At 34.5% G+C, this 24411-nt stretch overlaps 1 protein-coding gene and 1 long non-coding RNA gene across 2 annotated transcripts in view; both read right to left on the bottom strand.

The window, feature by feature from the left end:
* The window catches only part of LOC131842435 (atrial natriuretic peptide-converting enzyme), a 121125-nt gene continuing 96714 nt past the window's right edge, over positions 1-24411 (bottom strand). Inside the window, exons 11-15 of the mRNA XM_059190967.1 lie at positions 8185-8365; positions 7186-7339; positions 6666-6789; positions 5288-5436; positions 1-201 (exon numbers count right to left, since the gene is read on the bottom strand). Coding sequence (XP_059046950.1) covers positions 1-201; positions 5288-5436; positions 6666-6789; positions 7186-7339; positions 8185-8365 — 809 coding nt within the window. The remainder of the gene's footprint in view (positions 202-5287; positions 5437-6665; positions 6790-7185; positions 7340-8184; positions 8366-24411) is intronic.
* LOC131842420 (uncharacterized) lies at positions 17537-19406 on the bottom strand. The gene is made up of 3 exons (XR_009357493.1): positions 19294-19406; positions 18465-18658; positions 17537-17675 (listed from the first exon to the last, which is right to left on the bottom strand). It is a non-coding gene; the product is annotated as an uncharacterized LOC131842420 (long non-coding RNA).

Raw genomic sequence — 24411 nt, 5'->3', positions numbered from 1 at the left:
TCAGATGTCCTCGGACTTTGCTTTATCATCGTTGTAGAGGGCGATCTGTCGCTGGATCCAGGGTATATATTTGGGGACGTACGCGTAGACGCCGGGAAGGCGAGGATGCGCGCATTTGATCCCCCAGGAGACGATCCCGCCAACGTACCAGCGGGATGGGTCGTCCGGGTCCTTGCAGAGTAGTGGTCCACCTGAATCGCCCTGTGTACAATATTATCTTCATTGGTTCCAGTTCGATAAAATAAATCATTAGTAATCATTGCATTAATACGTGAGTATCGTTTAGAAAAAGTCAATAGTTCTTTTATGGGAATAGGTATAAAAATTTACAATAAGATGCCAAAGGATAGACTGGAATTACCCTTAAATAAATTCAAAACATCTGTTAAATCATATTTACTGAGCAAGGCCTCACTAAACGATTACTTGAATGACAAGCGTGCATGGCTGGCAATAGTTGTTCATACAGGGGATTTTGGTTTAATGTTAGACATAGACACCTATATAAATATACATTGTAAATAAACTGGCATTTAAAAAGAAAAAAAAAGTAATTGAGTTTCTTGCTAGTTCTTCCAAATTGGATGTATATACTGAACTGGACGGTAGAGAAGAAATTATAATATAAAAAATTTACGTTCATGAGCGGCTAAAATGTCCTACATGATAATTTTTTTTTTTAATTTAATTTCAATTTGAGGCAAAAGTTTTACAGAAATCACGTGATTCGAGGAGTATGAAATTTCGATAGTCTATATAGAGAAGGGGTGCAAAATACTAATATATTTAGAATATTTTAATGTAACTCATAAAACATACATTAAAACAATAAAAAAACATATATTATACACACTACTATGTCTTTGACACACCACGCATTGAAGTGTAGTCTTTGACAATAGAATCTTAATAATGTTCAAACTTATACTACGCTATGGTCGCCGAATGGTCTAAATTCTACCATAACTTCGTTTAAAAAGAAATTGCGGGAACATCATTTAAATTTGTAACTATTTTTTACTGTCCTTCTCTTATTTTCACATCTTTCTGTTATTTCCCTATAGTTCTCTATATTTTCTTTTTTTTCTTACTTTCAATTTGAGTCTGTACTTATAATTTGATTATCAGATCATTATGTATTTATTTATATATATTTATGTATGTATATTTTTTATACAAATTTATATTTAAAATACTTTGCTTTTCATTTATATATTTTTTTTTGACATTTCACATTTATATTAGTGCACCGCCAACAATCTTTCTCTGCACCACTCATGGTTGCCTGGTAGATAACGCCGCAAGGTGTTAAGTCCGCCATATGTACACATTGTTTTTGTGCATTAAAGTTAAATAAATAAATAATTAAATTAAGGTTATTACATTAAATTTAAGGTTATATTCTCAACTAAATATAAAATATAAATATAAAAATTTATTCACATGTCTCTTGGTAATGGTATTACACGTGAACGGCTGGACCGATTCTTCTTATCTTATCTTTTTGTAGCGTTTGTAATAGTCAACAGAAGGTTTTTATAAAAGAAAAAAAAACAAAGTTGCGCGGAATACCAATTCAGTGCACATAACACAAGCTTTAGCTAGCTTAACTTGGGTCTAGATAGCGCTGTGTGAATTGTCCTGACATTATAATTATATGTTTATAATAATAATTATAACCCTGGACAAAAACACAGTTAACGGCTGCATCGATTCCGATATTAGCAAAAAATATTAATCACAGAAAACTTGACTTTCATAAGTGGCTAAAATGTCGTAAGGTACCTGGGTCGTATATGGCCACGTTAAGGTTTGACACTAGAAATAACGTATTTTAAAACAATGAAAAGATACAAATAAATATTTATTTAATAACGTATTTATTTAGGTAATATATCGCGGTCACGGAAAAACCTAGAAACAAATAGGTTAGGATTTGTGTTAATTTTTTTAAAAGTTGGGAAAATGGCCATATTCGACCCAGGTACCTTACATGAATAAGTGGTTTTTGAATTTAAATTTGAATTATATTTGTAAGTGATGGCATGATGATTGTACATATCTATTGCATGGTTGGAACTATGATTGTACATATTATTTTATACTATACAAAATATCTACCTTCCTAATTCTGCGTACTGAATTCCCTTCTTTTTATTGTATTGTTATTATTACAATGTACAGGGGCCTTGTTAAGGTTCCAAATATACACGAGTACATGCTTATATAATTTATTTTCACATTGTACAGGAAATTGCTTGGAATTTCGGCAGGCTTCATAAATTTAATGAAAAGATATTTCAAGCACAATATAGATATGAAAAACTTTCAATTATATCATTAGGTGGAAAATATCCTCTCTGTACTGTAATACCAGATAGAATATATCCCTTTTTTTAAAGAGATATCTTCATCTACTTAAGGGCTTTTTAGGCGGCAGCCCAGGGCTCCGAGGGTACAAAGGGCCCACAGTCCCCACTGAAATTATATTTAGAATATAAAAAATATCTAGAATGTTAAAAAAACTATCATAAGGTTGACAACACTGAGATTAATCAACCCATCTAAGTGTGCGTCTATCGAAAGGAACAGGGAATTTCTGGTCGCTTGTTTTTGGTCGGTGTATTTTTTTAGTTGAGAGTAATATAATTAGGTAGGCCCTTAAGTAGATTTAGTCTAGGGCCCCACAAATTCACGATCCACCTCTAATCTTCATAGACCGTCCTCTCGGCCGGAGGAACGAGTGGCGTATGTGAGAGTCCTGGTGTTCCTCTTTACCTTGACAGAGACCTGGGGAAATACAGTAGTCTACCACAGTAGTTCCTGAAGCCCCTGATAGGCCTATAACCCTAGCCATATGTCCACATTACGCAGAGAATATTTGATCAAAGATGGCAGAACGCACTCGTGCAGTCCCACGTTTCAATATCGTTGATTATTAATAAACAACTTAAAGAAAGAAATGTTTGTACATGTGTAAATGTTTTGCGCCGAATCCAACCTGCGACTACTGCACCACCGAGGCTGTTAAATCTTCATTCACATATCTAATAACTAAGCAGAGCTAGTGTTATAGATACTAGACAACTAATATAAATACTTAGATATTTCTATTTTGTAAATACATACGACTGTTCACGTGCGAGGAATCGAACCCGCGACCATCAAAGTAAAGCAGCGTGTTAATGACAAAGCGTCACCCACACAGGTAAATCACTGTCAGTGGACATTTCCTAGTATATTAGTGGTTTTAACTATAAATAGGGGCGTAACGATTTGGTAAATTCAATAAAGAGAACATTTCATCAATACACCGACAACAATGTATAAGAAGGTTTCTCGAGCTCACTATATCCAATAAACTCTTAGAGAGTGTTGACTCACTTGTACCGCGCTCCTCGCGCCTCCCCACCACCTCCCTGAGGCTCGAACCCCATCTTATAGTCGCTTATTTGACTGCGTACCGAGAAGACATAAACAATCTTAGTATCTATATTCGTATGTGCGTTTAGTTATTCAATTTTAATTAGATTCTAGTTTATGGAATAGAATAGAATAGAACAGAAAATCATTTATTCAAATAAACTATAATTAAACACTTTTGAATAGTCATAACAATATTTTTATCTACCACTCGATCACAACGCTGTCTCATCACAAGAAGAACGAGCAAGAAACTTGTGTGTTGCTCTTTTAAATAATCCTTGTAAGTTTACATTTACAAGTCGAAACGTGTGAATACAAACTACCAACCAGCATTAATTTATTTGGGTCAAATATAAATATACAATAAGATTAAATCAGTCGTAGTGATAAGAGCAGACCAGTCCCAACAAGCAGCACTCGTTCACGATTATGACGGATGAGCCAGCCATCTCTACGCCCGACCATATTTTAGGGAGCCCAATGACCCGGCCCACCACGCCGCCACATGTCTGGACATTTTAGTGAGCATGACTACTCATTCCACTCGACAACGTTTTATGATGGAGAGAGGGATGGAGCTGGAAATTTTAGATTTGAAGTCAGCGATTTCAAACTTGTCATAGGAATCAATGCCTCAATAGATGTTACGTGTGTTTGTACTATAATGCGTCGCTTACTAACTTCTCAGTTTGCCTTATGGTTAGTTAACCATAAGGCAAACTGAACCCGAAGGGCCGAAGGACCGAAGGGCATTCTCTATCAGTTGATAGAGAATGCCCTTCGGTGTTAAGTTCGCCATATGTAATGTACATATGGCGAACTATGACTACTATAATCAAACTACGACTTATTACCTCTTATTTAGTTATTTAACCAGTTGGTTATATATTTAATATTTTGGTGTACATTCCGTACACCAAAACTTTTTCTTTTTACAATTTTTGTCTGTCTGTCTGCTTGTTCCCGCTAATCTCTGAAATGGCTGGACCGATTTTGACGGGACATTTTTGGCAGGTAGCTGAAGTAATGAGGAGTAACTTAGGCTACTTTTATTTTAGAAAAATAGAGTTTAATTCCACGCGGACGAAGTCGCGTGTAAGTAAGTAATAAAACTTAGAACAGCAAACTATTTTCAATATTTACGAGTACCTATGAACGAACTTGAGTAGACTTCTAGTGAACTAGTGTGTTATTTGAACACCTAAAGATTCTATACAGGCTTAGCACACCACTTCACTTCTGATGGTCGCGGGTTCAATTCCTTGCACGGTGCAAATATTTGTATTCACTAGTCTTGTTTGTATCAATCTAAGTGTTTTCTAAGTATATCAATTATGTATTTACAACAAAAAATATATCAGTTGTATAGTCCATAACACAAGCTCTACTTAGCTGGGACTAGATGGATGTTTTATGCATGTATTATGTCTAATATGAAATGAAATTCATTCAATATTATGTCTAAGTATGTCTAACATTAAATGAAAATCCCGTGCATGAACAACATTGACATTTAAGTTATCCTTTCGTATTATCTGTTAAAACAACTTTTAAATCTTATTATATTAAAAAACAACAGATATTTTAAATTTATTTATAGCCAGTTTATGGTAATTAAATGATTAACATTAATAACTATAGTCCTATGGTATATATACAAAATATTAAATATATTTCTCTATTTGAGCTGATTTCAAAAAGAAAGAGTTTCTATATACTTATACAGATAGGATTAGGATGAACATATATTTAGGATAACGATAATTCATTACCACTATAATTCATTGTGATTATAATTCATTATCATTACGTTTCCATTATCGTTATCATTACATTTCATTGTCATTATAATCACACTAACCTGACAAGCGTCCTTGCCGCCTTCCGGGTAGCCAGCACAAATCATGCCCTCCGTAACATTGAGGTCTCGATGTTCAAGCCACTGGTTGCAGATGTCACGGTTCAGAAGCGGTACCTCCACCTCATTCACTGCAGGCTCATATTCAGACACTGAAATGTTTAATGAAATTTATTTATTCAAATATTCAAATTTGATAACCTTGGACAACTCACAGCGCTAGTTCTAAATGAAGCGGAACTTATATAGATCATGTAAATTAGAGTGGTAGAATAAAAAATATGACTATTCAAAATTAGAGAGAATTCAAGATTATTTCTATTTCTATTTCTAACACCTGACACTAGGAGGGAAAGGGACGGGTCTGATGACCCCATCGCTAGTAATGTACCATGTCAGGTTAATCTCCATGTGGTTCCCTCTGGAAACCATATTGATAAATGCTAGTGAATTTGCCACGATGGGCTAACTGATCTGACCCCATGCTCATCTTATCATTCTCCACTGGTGCCCCGCCAGCTTAAACCGTTAAGTAAAGTAACCGTGCAGGCATATGTGATGATAATGGAATGGCCATTATCATCCATAAAAAAAACTTAAATATAATGAAAAACATCCATATAAACAAAATAAATGCGGTAATCGAACCCATGTCTGTTATAAATCAAGGTAGTATTCTAAATAACTAAACAAGCGAGGTCATCAAATATATAAGTATGGAGTATGTGCAATATAGATTGTTAATAAGTAATCGAGTCGAGAACAAAAGTTCCTTCATGATAACTTCAAATATCACAACATCAAAAAGGCGTGGACGGTGCCTCTGCTCTAAACTGTCATTGGTTATAGTCGTTGTCTATAATCAGGCAGATAGTATGTTTAATAATACCCCTTGAGAATTCATACAACGTCATCTAGTCCCACTATAAGAAGAGGTAGTGTTATGGGAGACAAGTGATATAAATACTTTATTTTTTTGTATATATATATATACAATTTACTCTTATATTAAATAATATGCATAGATATACATAATATGCGTACCTATTATTTATTGTATCTATGTGCACCACTCCACAATTCCTCTCAGTCATTCAAAGGTTCACTAGAAGAAATGCCTCTGGGGATAAGTCCGCAATTGTAAGCATTCATTCATTAACTCAGTTGTATCCTTTTAATTCTAATTTTATTGCACAATAAAATATTACAAAGAAAACAAACAATATACGTAGAAAACACCCAGACCGATACAAATAATCATATTCACAAATACAAATGTTTGTACCGTAGAGTTGAACCTGCGACCATCGGAAGTAAAGCGGTGTGCTAAACCACTGTACAACCGACGGTTTGAAATGATAAAAGACCGTGATTCGCTTACTGTCTTTGTCATCCCGTTTGCCCCATCCGATGACAGTGCACAGTGTACCGGCTGGTAGCGCCCTGTTTTCTGGTGGCAGGCACACTGGAGACAACTGCTCGTGGTAACGTACCCGTACAGCAAGCTATACATAAAGATATAAGACATAAAATAGTTAGTAATAGAATATTATGTTATCTGTGGTAATAGCAAACGAAAATAATTGATATGTTCTCTCCCTGACCTGCCCTACAACATCTACAGGGCGGATAAACGCTGCCGGAATTGCAGTAGAATACTAACGCGCGCATATTCTGAACAAAAGGCGCTGACGCAGCTGATGCTGTGAGTGGAACGTACGCAGCATAGCACAGATTTTCATTAAATTAATTGTAATTAAATTTACATTAAATTTAATTACAATTAATTTTTATAATTTCGTTACAATTAATTTTTATAATTTCATTACATTTAATTTTTATAATTACATTACAATTAATTTTTATAATTTCATTACATTTAATTTTTATAATTAATTTACCTGGAATAGTGCGATGTCATTGTCATGAGCGACGCCAACGTTGTATTGAGGATGTGGAACCACGCGTCGTACCTTCACCTTCTGTCCGTAGTATGCATGAGAGCGTCTCCTGGTGATACCCAGTTGGATGGTCCAGCCGTTTACGTCCGAATGACTGGCGGTAACAATATAAAATTAGTGGGGGAAAGGGGATTGTTAGTAATGTGGACTAAGGAATCTATTGCTAGCATTATGTCATGTCAGGTTGACATCCGATGGCTTTCCAGGAGGAAATCATTGTGATAAATTCTTGGCAAATTTGCCATTATAACCCTTAAAACTGAACTGACCATTTATATCTCCACTGGCTAAAAAAACAATTGCTAGCAAATATACCATAACATGGTATATACTAAATATACCTGGTGAATTTGCCACAATAGACTAACTAACCTGACCTCATATTCATCTTAAGTGGAGAATGACACTGGTGTTGATGACCAGCGTTAACCGTTGGTGCAGGTGGGAGTACCATTCCATTATCAGTCTTAATATATATATATATATACAAAATTACTTGTAATGCCGTACTGATATTGATACTGTTGCAAATACTAAGGATTGATTTAGTTTCATTCCGTACACAGTCCTAAAACTGTACTGTACACTGTATAGTACAGTTTTGGGTATTTAACAGTAGTAAGTTGTATAGTCTTACGTTCGACGCCCTTGGTGGTATAGGTTTACTGTTTTACTTCTGATGGTCGCGGGTACGACTCCTTTATATTCATGAATATGATTGCTTCTATTGCTCTGGGCGTTTTTTACAATTTTTGTCTGTCTCTTTGTTCAGGTTAATCTCTGAAATGGCTGGACCGATTTTGACGGGTATATTTTTGGCAGGTACCTGAGTAATAAGGAGTAACTTAGGCTACTTTTATCTTAAAAATAAATTTAAATTCCACGCGGATGAAGTCGCGGGAACAGCTAGTATGTTAATGAATATAAACAGATACTCACTTGCCGACACAGTGCGAGGCAGTCAGCACCCACTGGTCAGCGACCAGCACTCCAGCGCAGTAGAACACCTCCTCTGGTCCGCCAAGGATCGCCGCCAAGAAGGGCCAGTCTCCTGGAGACGCCTCCACACCGCCCACTATGCGTTTCGTAGCCCCGGCCAGAATACGTCGCTTGCCACATTCTGTTAAAGAAACATAAAGTACATAAAGCACACCACTTTACTTCCGATGGTCGCGGGTTCGATTCCTCGCACGGTACAAACATTTGTATTCATGATTGTTTGTATTGGTCTGTGTGTTTGTATATTATATATAGGTATAGAATATATCTAGACACGCGGTAGCGTGTCAAGCCGAGTTTCAAATAAGAGAACTGGCGAGCAGCACCGTGTATATATTTACACGAACCATTTGGAGCCACTTTTGACTTGGCTGGTTTTCATATACGAAATATACTGTAGCCTTCGCAAGTTCTAAACATGTTACTTGTCGGTTCCTATTTTATTATTAGTAGTAACTAGCAATCGAAAGTAATAATTGGTATAAGAGAACTGGCCAAGTCAGATCTTAGGCTACAGTATATTATCCTAAGTTATAAGAAGAAATGATATTTTATATTATTATAAATACAATTCAGGACAGACCATTGAACTTAGCACCCATTTAGATCTCACCTCTTTTGTCGTAGAAGTCAACAATCAAGGCATATATCATAATATTAAACTCGGCTATCATTTCACATTTATGTTTTTGATGGGATTATTTATTTACAAAATAAGTATCTAAGTTTTTTTGCCTAGTACCCAGAACAAAAGTTCTGCTTGGGATTGCAGCTTGGGATTAGATGATGTTGTGTGAATTGTCCATATATATTTTTATATATAATTTTTAACAATATTTTCTGTAAGACCTCGTTGGCACATTCTGTTAAAGAAAGATAAGGTACATTAAAAAGTTCAAGTAACGGTCTACTCGAATGATCGGATCAGTAATTCTTTTTAAAGTAAATCTACTTAAGGCAACATTTCTTTAAAAGATCAACACACACTTACTACTCGAAAAAGTATAAGTTCTATATTATAGTTTAATTGTAAATCTAAATATATATAACTCAAAGGTGACTGACTTAGTGATCTATCAACGCACAGCCCAAACCACTGGACGGATCGGGCTGAAATTTGGCATGCAGGTAGATGTTATGACGTAGGCATCCGCTAAGAAAGGATTTTGATTAATTCTACTTCCAAGGGGATAAAATAGGGGATGAAAGTTTGTATGAAACTTTGTCAATTTTAAACCGATCGGGCTGAGACTTTGCATGCATAAAGCTACTATGACGTAGGCATCCCCTAACAAAGTATTTTGATAAATTCCACCCCTAAGGGGATAAATTAACGCGAGCGAAGCCGCGGGTAAAAGCTAGTTAAGTATAAGTAAAAATGAGTGCACATAGTCTCCAATAAACTGCCAAGCAGTTTGGCGATAATTGTGACAATAAATTGTATACATGTAAATGTCATCTTTAAATTAAAAAAAAAAAAGTTTCTTGCTCATTCTTCTTGTGATGAGTCTGCGTTCTGAATGAGTGGTAGAATAAAACAAATGTGACTATTCAAAAGTGCTTATATTGAGTTTATTTGAATAAAGATTATTTCTATTTCTATTTAATGAAAAATACTCTGAAGGACTAATTCTATTATGTGACTATTCAAAAGTGTAGATATATATTAAGTTTATTTGAATAAAGTATTCTATTAAAAAAAAAATACTAAGATTAATTCTATTTGTATGATACAAATAGAATTAATCTTAGTATTTTTTTTTTTTAAATTTACAGTAATATAGCTTATACATCAGAATAACAAATATATATACAGCTAGTGTAATTATAATTATACATAAAGGTGCATTGTTTGTTATGTACCTTGTGAGTGAAATCGGAGCGAATAACTAGTGTGAATATAAGTTTATAATAATTTCAGATTGAATTAGCTAATTATAATTCTGTTAAAATAATATACATACTTATAATTATGTTGGTGGATCTAGTCAGCTTTAATGAAATTTCTTCTTTGTTCTTTATTAGAATTTCGTTAATTAAAATCACTAATATAAAGAAGGCGTGCTTACTTAATTAATTATCTTATTGTTTTCAATAATTATAAGTTATTTCTATCATATAATAAGAGACGTTTAATTAAAAGATTTTATATTTAGGGATAGATTGGAATATATATATTCAAAGAGCAACACACAAGTTTCTTGCTCATTCTTCTTGTGATGAATCTGCATTCCGAATGAGTCGTAGAATCAAAATATGACTATTCAAAAGTGCTTGTAATGAGTTTATTTGAATAAAGATTATTTCTATATTTCTATTTCTATTTCTATCTTCATAATAAGTATTTATCATTGTCTTCCATAGTTTGGTTTATATCACGCATGCAGTCCATTCTTTGACGGTCGGTGGTCTAGATCCGATGGTCGCGGGTTCAATTCCTCTCACGACTTAAACATTTGTATTCATGAGTATGATTGTTTGTATCGGTCTGGGTGTTTTCTATATATAATATATATATATATTTATGAAAAAGAATATCTATGTATTTGTATCAGTTATCTAGTACCTACATCACAAGCTTTAGCTAGTTTAACTTGGGTCTAGATGGCGCTGTGTGAATTGTCCTGAGATTATTATTATTATTTAATCGTCCACACCCACATTCCGCTGGGTTTGATCAACGTGGTCGCCGAACCGCCGCTATCTCTAGGATTCATTTGGTTTGTTACCAGAGTTTCAGTCACAGACTGTTCAGTCAGAAATATAAATTACACATAGATTTTTATTGGTTTGATTCAAACTCGCGACTCTAACGCCTCACTTAAGTCGAGGTAATAAATACTAAGCTACGATGTTATTTAAAAAACACTAAGTAATTTTATAATGTACATATACAATGAGATAATATAGAAAAGCATCAAGCTCAAACTGTTTCTATATTTACATCTCATCTTGACGTGCATCCGGCGCGGCCGGCTGTTCGTAAACGATTTGAGCAAAACCCTTTCAGGTAAACAGTAAACAAAATGTTTTATGGCTCAAGTGATAAGTTATAAGCGGGAGTACAAACTTGGTTTATTCGTCTGAAATAAAAATAAGAATATCCCTGGACAATTTACACGTAGTTGCAAATTAAGCAGAGCTTGTGTTATGTGTGGTTAGTATGGCTAGATATCTGATATAAATACATAGATATATAATAGAATACAAATGTTTGTGTAAACAATAAGACACGAATACCATGCGTAATTTTGTTACAAACTCCATATTCCATAAAGAGTCATTATAAGTAACTTTTTTGAAATAGAATTATATACGAGCTGAATCAAATATGTAGATTATCGCCACCTTTCGAACTATAGAAATATGGAAAACAGAGTACATTATAAGTACATTATAAGACTTCATACATTTTGTATGAAATCTTATTCGGTAAAATGAAACCAAAAGTAGAGATCATATAATTATTATCTACATATATTATAATTATTAGTTGCTTTTACACGACACATTCTTTCACGCGTAATCAGGAGAGCGCGCAGTAAAGCGGTGCGGTAAAGCGGTGCGCACTCGTGATTGCATTTTGTGTCCACGATTTCACGCTTATTTTCACGTATTAAATTAATCATTTCACTTAAATTTAAAATTGTATATTTTATTTTAAACTATATGTTAGGGAAAATACTCTCTGCTACCAAAATGTTAGGGATTTTACTATGTATATATATAGGGAGAAATAGGTGGAAGCGTCTGTCACGTACCTGTATGGTTTTGCGGATTTCTTGGGCTTCAGGGTCTCGAAGGTATCTTCGCTAGCTTTCCAGTTTCACAATAGGTTTAACACAGTTCTAATTTATTTTAATTCACAACACAATGCGCGCGCGCGTCAAGGCCGCTGTACGGTCAGTTCAGTACTAGGTAAGGGAGGGGAAGTAAAAGCGCGGGAACAGAAAACTAACGGACTCTAATATAATAATCTGTGCTTACGATGATACAGGGTAGATGTTGAACACTATAATTATATTTTACTTCAATAGTCAGATGTCGTCCATTTTGCAATGACAGTTAATTATTTTAAAAAGGCGCTAAAGCACGCATAGTTGAAAATGCGGGAATACGCGATCTCTCTCACGCACGCACGGTCTCTCTCACACAGAATTACTGTGTCTACTTTTACATGCACATTCTTCCTGTGTGAAAGCGTAATTGCGTGTGAAACAGTGTAACGTGTAAAGACAGCTATTAATAGATATATTTATAATAATCCGTTCCCGCTTGCGCTTATAAATTGTTCCTTTAAAAACTCGCTCATTGCTGAGTCTTTTAGAAAAACATAATTAAAGTTTTAGTATTCGTGTACCAGCGACGCTGGTGTAGGCAGGTGGTTCGAGGATAAACAGATCACGCAACGAAGTACCTACTCAGGTAGATTAGGTTTTTGTAGATATTTATGAGGACGTTAAGGATATAAGTGATCCTATAAGAACTTTTATGGGCAATATTTTGAAGAGTACTGATGACGAGTCATTGCGAATGATTGGTAATTCATGATGACTTCTCGTAAGATAAATACTAAGACTAGTAGAATAGAATAGAATAGAATAGAAAATCATTTATTCAAATAAACTTAATTTAAGCGCTTTTGAATAGTCATAACAATTTGTTTTCTTTCGGAAAGCTGTCTCATCACAAGAAGAACGAGCAAGAAACTTGTGTGTTGCTCTTTTAAATAATCCTTGTAAGTTTACATTTACAAGTCGAAACGTGTGAATACAAACTACCAACCAGCACTAATTTTTTGGGTCAAATATAAATATGCAGTCCTTTTTTATCCGGCTTCGTCCGCATTTCTTTCGCCGTTTACTATCAAACTTTGAAATGTGTATATACTTTGAATGACTTACTCCTTGATATTAAGACCTCCAAGTAGATTACGAGTAGATTTTCTTTCTAACGTAAACTGCTGGACTACTTTTACAATTTTTGTATATCTGTTCTGGAGTAATCACAGCGGATTTTCGGGAATAATGAAATTAAAGACGCAGAGTAACATGTACGACTTCTATATTTTTAACTTAATAAAAACTACAAAATTGTATGAGCACAAATCGCAAAAGTGTAGTATTTGCGTAAATAAAATAAGTAGGCGCTTTGACTTCACAACATGCCCCCCGGCATTGAAAGCTGCGCTTTCAATCAGACTCCGATGATACTGGTAATGGGCAGATTTTGCTGAAGGCTCGCCGAATAACTCCAGTGGATGTCCGGATATCAGCAACCCGTACTATGCCGTCAAGACCAGGATGAACTCCCACAACTCTTCCCAATTTCCACTTTAATGGCGGAAGATTATCCTCCTTAATTACTACCAACGTATTCAATTTTAAATTATCCTTGAAGTACGCCACTTGACACGTTGTTGCAATTCTGCAATGTACTCTTTGCTCCATCTAGCCCAAAAATGTTGTCGTAATTGCTCAATGCGTTGGAACCGTGTTAAATTATTTGTGGAATGTCTTTGATAATCTCGGTCTGGCAAAGAAGTCAGAGACCGCCCAATTAAAAAATGGCCTGGGGTTAATGGATTATAGTCCGCAGGATCCGAAGAAAGTGGTGTCAGGGGTCGAGTTCAGCACTGCTTCAATTTGTATGAGAGTGGTGTTAAGCTCTTCATAGGTTAATGTACAATTACCCAACACTCTCTGTAAGTGGTATTTTGTCGACTTTACACCCGCTTCCCATAAACCTCCGTAATGAGGAGCATACGCCGGAATAAAATGGAAGCCAATGCCATCACAGGCTACACTTTCGCCTAAAGAATTACAATTCGTCTTTAGAAATTTTGAAATGTCGTTGTATGCACCCACAAATGAGGTACCATTATCGGAATAAATATTGACAGGTTTACCTCTTCGCGAAATGAATCGACGTAAAGCAAGTATATAATTATTACTAGTTAAATCGCCTACCAACTCTAAATGAATAGCTTTGGTAGTGAAGCAAACAAAAACTGAAATATAAACCTTTACTAGCTTACAACCGCGGCCTTGTCGACTAGCGGACATAATAGGTCCGGCATAATCGACACCGACCGTTTCAAAGGGATAGCCACCAGAAAGTAGGCGCTGCTGTGGTAAATTTCCCATCAGGGGGGTTACAATTTTACCCTTCATGCGTGTACATCTGATACAATTGTGATAACAGGTTTTCGCTAAATTTCGCCCGCCTATAGGCCAATACCTTTCTCTTATAGATGCTAGCAACAATTGAGGACCGGCATGCATTAGCCGTTTATGCTCATAAATAAATAATAATTTTGTAAAAATGTGACTGGACTGTAAAATTATAGGATGTTTTTTATCTTGTGAAAAATTTGAATTATCAATACGACCTCCGACGCGCATTAATTTATTTTCGTCCATAAAGACGTTCAGTTTTAATAGTTGACTGTTTTTTGGCAAATTATCATTATTTAACAGTAACTTGTACTCGGCAAAGGATTCATATTGACTATTTGAAATAATTAAAACTAAGGCGTCGCGTAAGTCTACCTCTTCTAAAAAATTTGATACTAATAGTACCTTTTTACAATATTTGATAAATCTTAAAACATAGGCAACTGATCGCAATAGTCTTAAATAATTAGAAAAGCGACTAAATTCAATGAGCCCACAGGAATTTTTATTGTTAATAACAATAGCATTTAGAGATATGTCTGGTTTAATTTCTGGGAGAACTTCAACACACTTCAGTTGCGTAGGCCACTTCGACAAGTCATTCATGAGAAATTGCGGACCAGACCACCATAAGTTTAAACCTTGCAGATTACTAATATCCACACCACGAGATATTAGATCTGCTGAGTTTTCATCAGTTGGTACGTGTCGCCATTTACAATTTTCTGTCCTTTCTAAGACTTCAGCAACACGATTACGTACAAAAGGCTATAGTCTAGAAGTATATATAACCAACGTAAAACTATGGTGGAATCTATAGTAAGCTTGATCTATTCCCATCTAAGCGACGTGATGACCTTATCATATATATCAACGCACCGCACAGTTCCAACCTGGGTATTGTAGTAGGCTTAATAGGAGCTACTCGGCTCTTAGCCATTAACAACCGAACCATAACTTCACCAGAAGTACTGACGCTACGCAAATAAATGCAAGCTCCATATGCACGCTCTGAAGCGTCCGAAAAAACATGCAACTCTAACGACTTACAGGAGTCGCAAATAACAATCCTCGGTACACGAAGATCGTTCAAAAGAGGCAAAGTTTTACGAATGTAATTCCAATGACGATTAATATCATCAGTTAATGGTTCGTCCCAAGCTAATTTTTTAATCCAAAGCTGCTGTAACAATATTTTCATATTAACTATGCATGGAGCCAAAAGTCCCAATGGGTCAAAAATTCGAGCAATCATCGAAAGAATATCACGTTTTGTATTACCATTAGGAACTAGAAAACTTATTGGGAAACAGAGTTCATCAGAATCTGTGTGCCAACTAAGACCTAATAACTTATTTGGCTCATCACTCCCAATATTCAAATCGAATGATGATGCTTGAACGTCCTGAGGATCAATCATCAAAAGAGGATTATTCGATTTCCATTTTCTTAAAGGCATACATGCAGAAGCAAGTACATTAGTAACTTGCTTACGTATAGCTTGAACTTCAGCCAAATCGTTACCGCCCGTTAATAGATCATCAACGTAAAAATCATGTTGAATGATCTCGGAAATTTTATCATCCTTGCAGTCGATTCCTAACTGCTTTAGACAGCGTGTAGCCAGAAATGGAGCACTGGATGTTCCATATGTGACCGTGTTCAATATGAATTTTGTAATTGGCTCAACTACATTACTACGCCACAGTATTTGCTGCAGATGTCTATCAGACGGGTGGACAATTATTTGTCTATACATTTTTTCAACATCTGCAGACAAAACATATTTATGCTGCCTAAATCGAAGCAATATGGATATCAAATCATCTTGGACGGTGGGACCAATCATTTGGATGTCATTGTAAGAAACACCTGAGGTCGTAGGAGAACTGGCATTAAATACAACACGGAGTTTGGTGCTCGTGCTACTATCTCGCATAACACCGTGATGAGGAATGAAATATTCCTTTTCATCTACCTCAGGCTGTTTATATTCTGACATATGGCCAAGCGATTTATACTCTGTCATGAAGTTGCTATACATATCTCTCAATTCAAGATTGCTCGTCAACCTACGCTCTAAAGAAAATAAACAGTGTTCCGCTCGATGAAACGAATTACCTAAAACAGAAGAATCATGTTTAAGCGGTATACGGACGCAGAAACGACCGTCATCGAGGCGCGTTGTGTTCGCAACAAAATGTTCCTCACACATTCTTTCTTCCGGAAAATAATTTGATTTGGAGCATATCTCTTCCAGCTGCCAGAATCGTGTCAAGTCAGCTCGAATGTCGTCCAAATCATGACTTGCACTAGACTCAATTTTATTAAAATTACATTTTATATCATTTAAATGCATAATTGTGTCATGATGACTAAAAATAGGACCTGAAATTATCCACCCTAATCTGGTTTCGCACAATACAGGCTTTTTCTTACCTAATATTATTCTCCGCGTCCCTACCAAATCCCAAAAGAGATCGGCACCAATCAAGATATCAACATCTGCTGGTACAAAGAACGTAGGATCCGCCAAACTAATGTCAGTAGGGATGTCAATATTAGAAATATTAATTTCGTGACCGGGTACATTACTTGTGATTGATGGCAAAACATAACATTGAAGCTCAGAAGAGAAACTGTTATTCAACGACGTCATGTGCACATGACAAGTTTTGCCTACGCGTAAAGTTGCGTTATTTACACCCATGATTGACTTATCTACCTGACACGTTTCCAAATTTAATTGTCGACACAATCTCTCAGTCATTAGACTTGATGTACTACCACTGTCTAATATTGCACGTACTATATGTTCGTGATTATTCTTGTCATATAATTTTACCAACGCAGTAGATAATAATACATCACATTGAATTTTATTATAACTAGACATATTTGCTGCTAAAGTTACATTGTCAGAAGCAGCAGTCGTTGAAGACGACGCTAAAGGTGTAGTTTCAGATACGACTCTATTTTCATTACGAATATGATGATCATTGGCTGCATGAATCAGAGTGTTGTGTCGACGCTTGCATATTTTGCAACCTGGCCTTTTGCATAGATTAGCAAAATGACCTACACGAAAGCAATTGAAACATACCTTAAAACTGGGTAGTACCTTTAGGCGCGCTTCAACGCTCAACGCAAGAAACTGGGGGCAACCGGTTAGACTATGGTCACCCTTACACTTAGGGCAGATTCGATTATGTGATTCTGCTGTATTGGAATTCTGATGTGGATGACTGCCATGAACTGAAACCATAGATTTTAATTTCATAGTCGATTTATGATTTAAATTGCCCTGATTGACACGTGAAAGCTCTAATGTTTCAATCAAATCTGCACGATTTCGGATAAATTCTAGAAAGGTGTCAAAGGTAATTGAAGTATCTTTATGTGAATGCCCCTTAAATTCCTCCCACTCTCTATAAGTTTTACTATCTAATTTATGGGTAATAATATGGATTAAAAGGGTATCCCAATGTTTGACAGGTTCACCTAATGATTCAAGTGCCCGCAAGTTTTTATTTATATCAATTAACCGCTTTAAATTTGCTGATGACTCCTTTGTTATTGCTTCCACATTGAACAAAGAAGACACATGATTTTGTATCAACAGACGTTTGTTGTCAAATCTATCGCACAAAAGTTTCCACGCAACAGCATAATTACTAGATGAAAACTCAACTGATTGAATTACCACGGCAGCAGAACCCTCTAACGATGCACGCAAATAGTGAAATTTATTCACTTCGTCTATTTCATCATTGTTGTGTATAAGGCTAGTAAAGGTGTCTCTAAATTCCAAATAATCATCGTATGAACCACTGAATCGCGGTAGCTGGATGGTCGGAAGACGCACCAGCTTATGATTATTGCTCGCTCGAATCCATCACTACCCATATTGCTCATAGTCTCAACATTAACATTTTGTAAACCTTGGGCTTTCGCGATTGCCTTGAAATATTGTGATTCAAAGTCGGAGCGCTCTTTAAATTGCTCTTCACTATTATCAACTATACATTCAAGGCGCAACTGTACCTGATCATACTGTTCATACAACGACTCAATTTTACCCATACGTAATTGTAATTCTCTGGCATCCGAGAGACTTAACGGTTCATCAGTTAGTGTATGCAAATAATTAATAAATGCAGTTAAACGGCCTTTAAAACTGCCTCGCTTTTTTATTAACTCCTTTTCTTCGGTCATTATGGGATTCGAGTGTTGTCGACCTGGAATTTATACAATTAAAAAATTAATTCTAATTAATGAAATAAAAATCTACGATCAATAGGTATGAATACAAAATATTAAGCTAACAATATGTTAATTCGGTAAAGAAATATATTTATATGTATATTATATAAATCTAGTAAATGTACTGTAAATGTTGTGACATTACATATATTACATATGCACAAGCATAAGTACCGATTCAAATTGACATTAATAGAGAAAATACTAGATTGTTTCTTAACTTGCTGTCGTACATACGGCAAATTATTTGTTTAACATAAATGTACAGATTCCTTAAGTACCTAAATTTATAATATAATATAGAACCTGACAATAAAATTAAACACCAAACACCAAAGTAACATTTAACACAAAAGAATTAGTTATACCTACTTTACTTACATACAACTGACGTGAATAACTATTGAAATTTGCAATTATAAGGCATATATTTTGATAATTAACTCAAACAATGTAGCATTAGTGCTTACTATACTTAATTAAGTAGATTTGTAGTTAATTTTAGCAAATTATGAAAAAGTACTAATATTATTCACAATGCAGTAGGTAGGAAACCAATGAAGTTAAAATAATGTGATACAGATAAATAACGTAATTATCGTTTACTAACCTTAATAAAGTTTTTGATTTACTTATAATATTACCTGTAGAGTGTTGGGATAAGTTTATTATATAGTAATTTATACTTAACACCACTATAAATTACACTCGATTCACATCCAATGGTAGGTAGTTCTGCCGGTCATCTTGCATCCAATTAATTTCTCTTTTATTTCTTGTATTTCGATTTAATTCCACAAAATAATAACTGATCCGCATTTAATTCACATCCGGCTCGAAGGACCATGTTCTGGAGTAATCACAGCGGATTTTCGGGAATAATGAAATTAAAGACGCAGAGTAACTTGTACGACTTCTATATTTTTAACTTAATAAAAACTACAAAATTGTATGAGCACAAATCGCAAAAGTGTAGTATTTGCGTAAATAAAATAAGTAGGCGCTTTGACTTCACAACAATATGAAACTGATTTCTTTAACTTTATTGTTTTCTTTTCTGATAACCTTAGAAACAACATGGCTACAATAACAAATAAATGTGCGGTAAGATCAAGAGTACTATGTACAAGAGTGATGTTATTATTTAATAACAATAAAAAATATTTTTCATATTCCTTGATTATATCGAATAATAATGGCGAGTTATTCGATTATTCGCCAAAGTGAATGGCGACATATTCGCTATAACAACTATTCGCGGCATCTCTAGTAATCTTGTAAGCTTTTATTTTCTCTGTTTTCGCTATACCTTCTATAAGGTATAGCGAAAAAAGAGTATATACTTAAGAAGAATATATACTTTTATTTTGCTGTGGTTTAACTGTCAGACTGTTTGGCATATATTTAAGTATATATACTAATGTATTTATATAGCGTATTATATATCCTTTCAATATATAAAATTTCCATGTCACAGGTTTCGTGTTTATACTCCTCCGAAACGGTTGACCGATTTTGATGACATTTTATGTGTATCCAGTACCAGCTGTTCCTCTTCCAGAAAGTCTCTTTATTTTTCTGATTTATTTTTAATTTTCTAAAATAATGGTGGCTTAAGTTTCTCCTAACATCAGCTACCTGCCAAAAAAAAGTCCCGTCAAAATCAGTCCATCCATTTCAGAGATTAGCAGGAACAAACAGACCGACAGACAGACAGACAAAAATGGTAAAAACTGTTATTTTGGTGTATGTACCGTATTTATATTCATATGCATGTAGTAAAAAAACGGTTATTTCAATATTACAAACAGACACTCCAAATTTATTTACATGTATAGATTAATACGTAAGCGTAAAAAACAAACAAAATCACATTTAGGTGTACAATCTAAATAAATAAATAAAAAAAATCCTATAAATCAGCTCAGTCACGGTACAGGTATTGAAATCAGACCTTTCATAAAGGTCCAATATTGACCAATATTACCGGGGGATGACTATAGAATTCCGCATAATGGGATCCATGCGGTCATCAACGTCATTTATTCAACCGCCGTATTCACTTTATGACGGCCTCGGTGGTTTAGTGATAGATACCGCCTTAATTTGGTCGCGGGTTCGATTCCTCGCACGGTGCAAATATTTGTTTTCATGAGTATCATTGTTGGTTTTGGTAATACGGTATATGGATATAACGACTAAGATATTCAAGAATTTATTTACCTATATTTTACTTTGGCGTTTGAATTTGACTGCTACGATGGTATAGTGGTAGATGGTTGCGAGTTCGATTCCTCATCCGGTACAAACATTTGTATTCATAAGTATGATTGTTTGTATTAGTCTGGATATATATATTATGTACATATTTATATAAAAAAACATGTACTTACGTATTTGTATCAGTTGTCTAGTAGCCATAGAACAAGCTTTGCTTAGCTCGGAATTGATATAAATACTAAGACGCTTTTTTTGTAAATACATACATAATATACATAGAAAACACCCAGACCGATAAACAATCATACTCATGAATAAAAATTTTTACACCATGCGAGGAATCGAACTCGCGACTATCGCAAGTAAAGCGGTGTGCTAAACCGCTAAACTCAAAAAAATATGGCTATTCGAATATATTATTATTATTTTAAGTGAATTTGAATAAAGTTAATTTATATTTCCTTGTCCTTTTTAAATCATTTAAAAACAAACAATCAACGACATACAAATATTAGACAAGCGAGTGTATATGTTGTGTGTACTTTTATAAAGACTCTCATGAACATAATAATTTGTATCAGTCTGGATGTTTTCTATTTATATTAAATAATTGTGCCGTGCGAGGAATCGAACCCGCGCCCATCGCAAGTAAGCTAAACCGCTAGACTCAAAAATATAACTATTCGAATATATTATTTGAATAAAGATTATTTCTATTTCCTTATTCTATTTTGCGATCAGTTCACAACAAATAAGCAATAACATAAAATAATATAACCCGTGCATACAATACACAACTGGTGCGCCGGTGCTCACGTCCGCTGCAAACGTTGCAGAGAACTCATTTACCGATCTACTGCGCTAACAACTCGAATAACTCGGACCACTAGGGTTGCGACAGACATACTAATATTAGACAAGCGAGTGTATTTCTGTCTGTCAGTTATCTTTTACCGGTAAAATGGATCGTAAGGAACCGCAGTAACAATAATATCTTAGGACAATTCTCACATGCCATCAAATTCAAATTCAAAATATATGTATTCATGTAGGTCTATTACAAACTCTTATGATATGTCAAATCTACCGTCAGTTCGGAATGATTTCGAGATGAGAAGAAAGAAAGAGAGAGAAGAGAGAAACTCAGGCGAAGCAGAGCTTGTGTTATGGGTATTTTTATGAAGACAGTCATGAGTATGATTGTTTGTATCGGTCTGGGTGTTTTCTATGTATATTATGTATGTATTAACATAACAACAAAATAATATAACCATACAATACACAACTGGTGCTAATATTAAACAAATGAGTGTATTTCTGTCTGTCAGTTATCTTTTACCGGTAAAACGGCTGAACGGATCTTACTGTCTATCGGTTACCTTTTATCACAATTCTCACACGCCATCAAATTCAAATTCAAAATATATGTATTCATGTAGGTCTATTACAAACTCTTATGATATGTCAAATCTACAGTCAGTTCGGAATGATTTGGAGATGAGAAGAAAGAAAGAGAGAGATGAGAGAAAAGAGAGAAACTCAGGCGAAGGTATCTACTCCCAAGTTAAGCAGAGCTTGTGTTATGGGTATTTTTATGAAGACAGTCATGAGTATGATTGTTTGTATCGGTCTGGGTATTTTCTATGTATATTATGTATGTATTAACATAACAACAAAATAATATAACCAGTGCATACAATACACAACTGGTGCGCCGGTGCTCATGTCCGCTGCAAACGTTGCAGAGAACTTATTTACCGATCTACTGCGCTAACAACTCGAATAACTCGGACCACTAGAGTTGCGACAGACATACTAATATTAGACAAGCGAGTGTATTTCTGTCTGTCAGTTATCTTTTACCGATAAAATGGCTGAACGGATCTTAACGAAATTTTCCTGGACAGTTCACACAACGCCATCTGCTCTAAAATGTATCTAAATCTTATATCAATAAGTCTAGTACCTATAACACAAGCTCTTAACTTGGCAAGCAGAACTTGTGTTATAGGCATTAGACAACTGATATAAATAGATTTTTTTTTATAAATACATAAATAATATAAATAGAAAGCACCCAGACTAATAAAAACAATCATACTTATGAATACAAATGTTTGTGCCGTGCGAGGAATTGAAACCACGACCATTGCAAGTGAGGCGGTGTGCTAAACCAATAGACCACCGAAAACATCTTTATATATATAACTTGAATATAATTTAAGACAAAGATGGATACAGGCCTATCTCCAAATAAAAGATGAAAGTTAGTTCTTTAAAAATGAGTATTTAATTAATTGATTAATAAAATAAACGTTAAAAAATAAATTTTCTTAAAATAATCGACTTTATAGAATAATCGATTTTAAGGCCCTATCTGTGTTGAGTACATAGTGTATTTTTTTTTTAGTAAAGAACATGATCATGTTTATTTTAGACACCGTAAGTATTTTTTGAACTGAAAACACTTTGTCTTCTTTTTTAGGCCACTTTCTTCTTTTAGGTCGAATTAAATAAATGAAATATGAAAAGAAACGATCGTTATATAATAATAGATTTTTTTTTCCATTTGTTACATTACAATTTACAAATTTTTCCATAATCGATAATTTTTTCACATCCCTAGTGCTGGCAGCAATATTGCGCCATTAAATCTACGAGAACTAATACAATAATACGACTCTAGCGATAAACGGCTCTATAATGAACTATATGATGCTGGATATATGTTTGGATATGACTGGAAATCTTTTAATAGGAATTGTTAACTTATTATAACTTAATGCAATTATAAATATTAATTAAATATATAGTAATAATAATCTCAGCACAGTTCGCTCAGCGCCATCTAGAACCAAGTTAAGCTAGCTAAAGCTTGTGTTATGGGTACTAGATAACTGATACATATACACATTTTTTTTTTGTAAATACATAGAAAACACCTAAACTGATACAAACAATCATACTCTCATGAGTATGATACAATACAAATGGTTGTGCCGTGCGAGGAATTGAACCTACGACCATGGGTCGTCAAATTACAATTATTATAAAAAATTGATTTAATATATTACATAACGCACTTGCAATGATGTTTAATTTAAATAAATGTTCGTCATCTATATTAGTAAAACTACAAAAAGTTCAACTTGATGGCGATAGATCTAATAGTTCTCTTGTAGAAATGGGTGTGCCTCAAGGGTCTATTCTTGGGCCATATTTATTTTTTATTTATATTAATGATCTTCCTTTTTCCACAGTAGTATTTGATAAATCTCTTTGTTTTTAACGGTATATAGACTGACCAAGAATGTTGATGATCAAAACGGTGCCTTGAGTTAGTTTATGACTAATAATTTCATGTGAAATTTTAAAATACTAAACGTATTATTTTTTCTTGCCTCCGTGTACATGTTCAGATACTATTCTAAAACTGAATAATATTGACTCTGATGTTATTGATTCCAGCGTGTTCTTTGGAATTACTTTACACAAAAAAACTTAATAA

The sequence above is a fragment of the Achroia grisella genome, unplaced genomic scaffold, assembly GCF_030625045.1.
Source record: "Achroia grisella isolate CSIRO2021 unplaced genomic scaffold, CSIRO_AGI_Agris_v1 utg2183, whole genome shotgun sequence".
Lineage (NCBI taxonomy): Eukaryota > Metazoa > Arthropoda > Insecta > Lepidoptera > Pyralidae > Achroia > Achroia grisella.
This window is presented reverse-complemented; position numbering and strand designations above follow the sequence as displayed.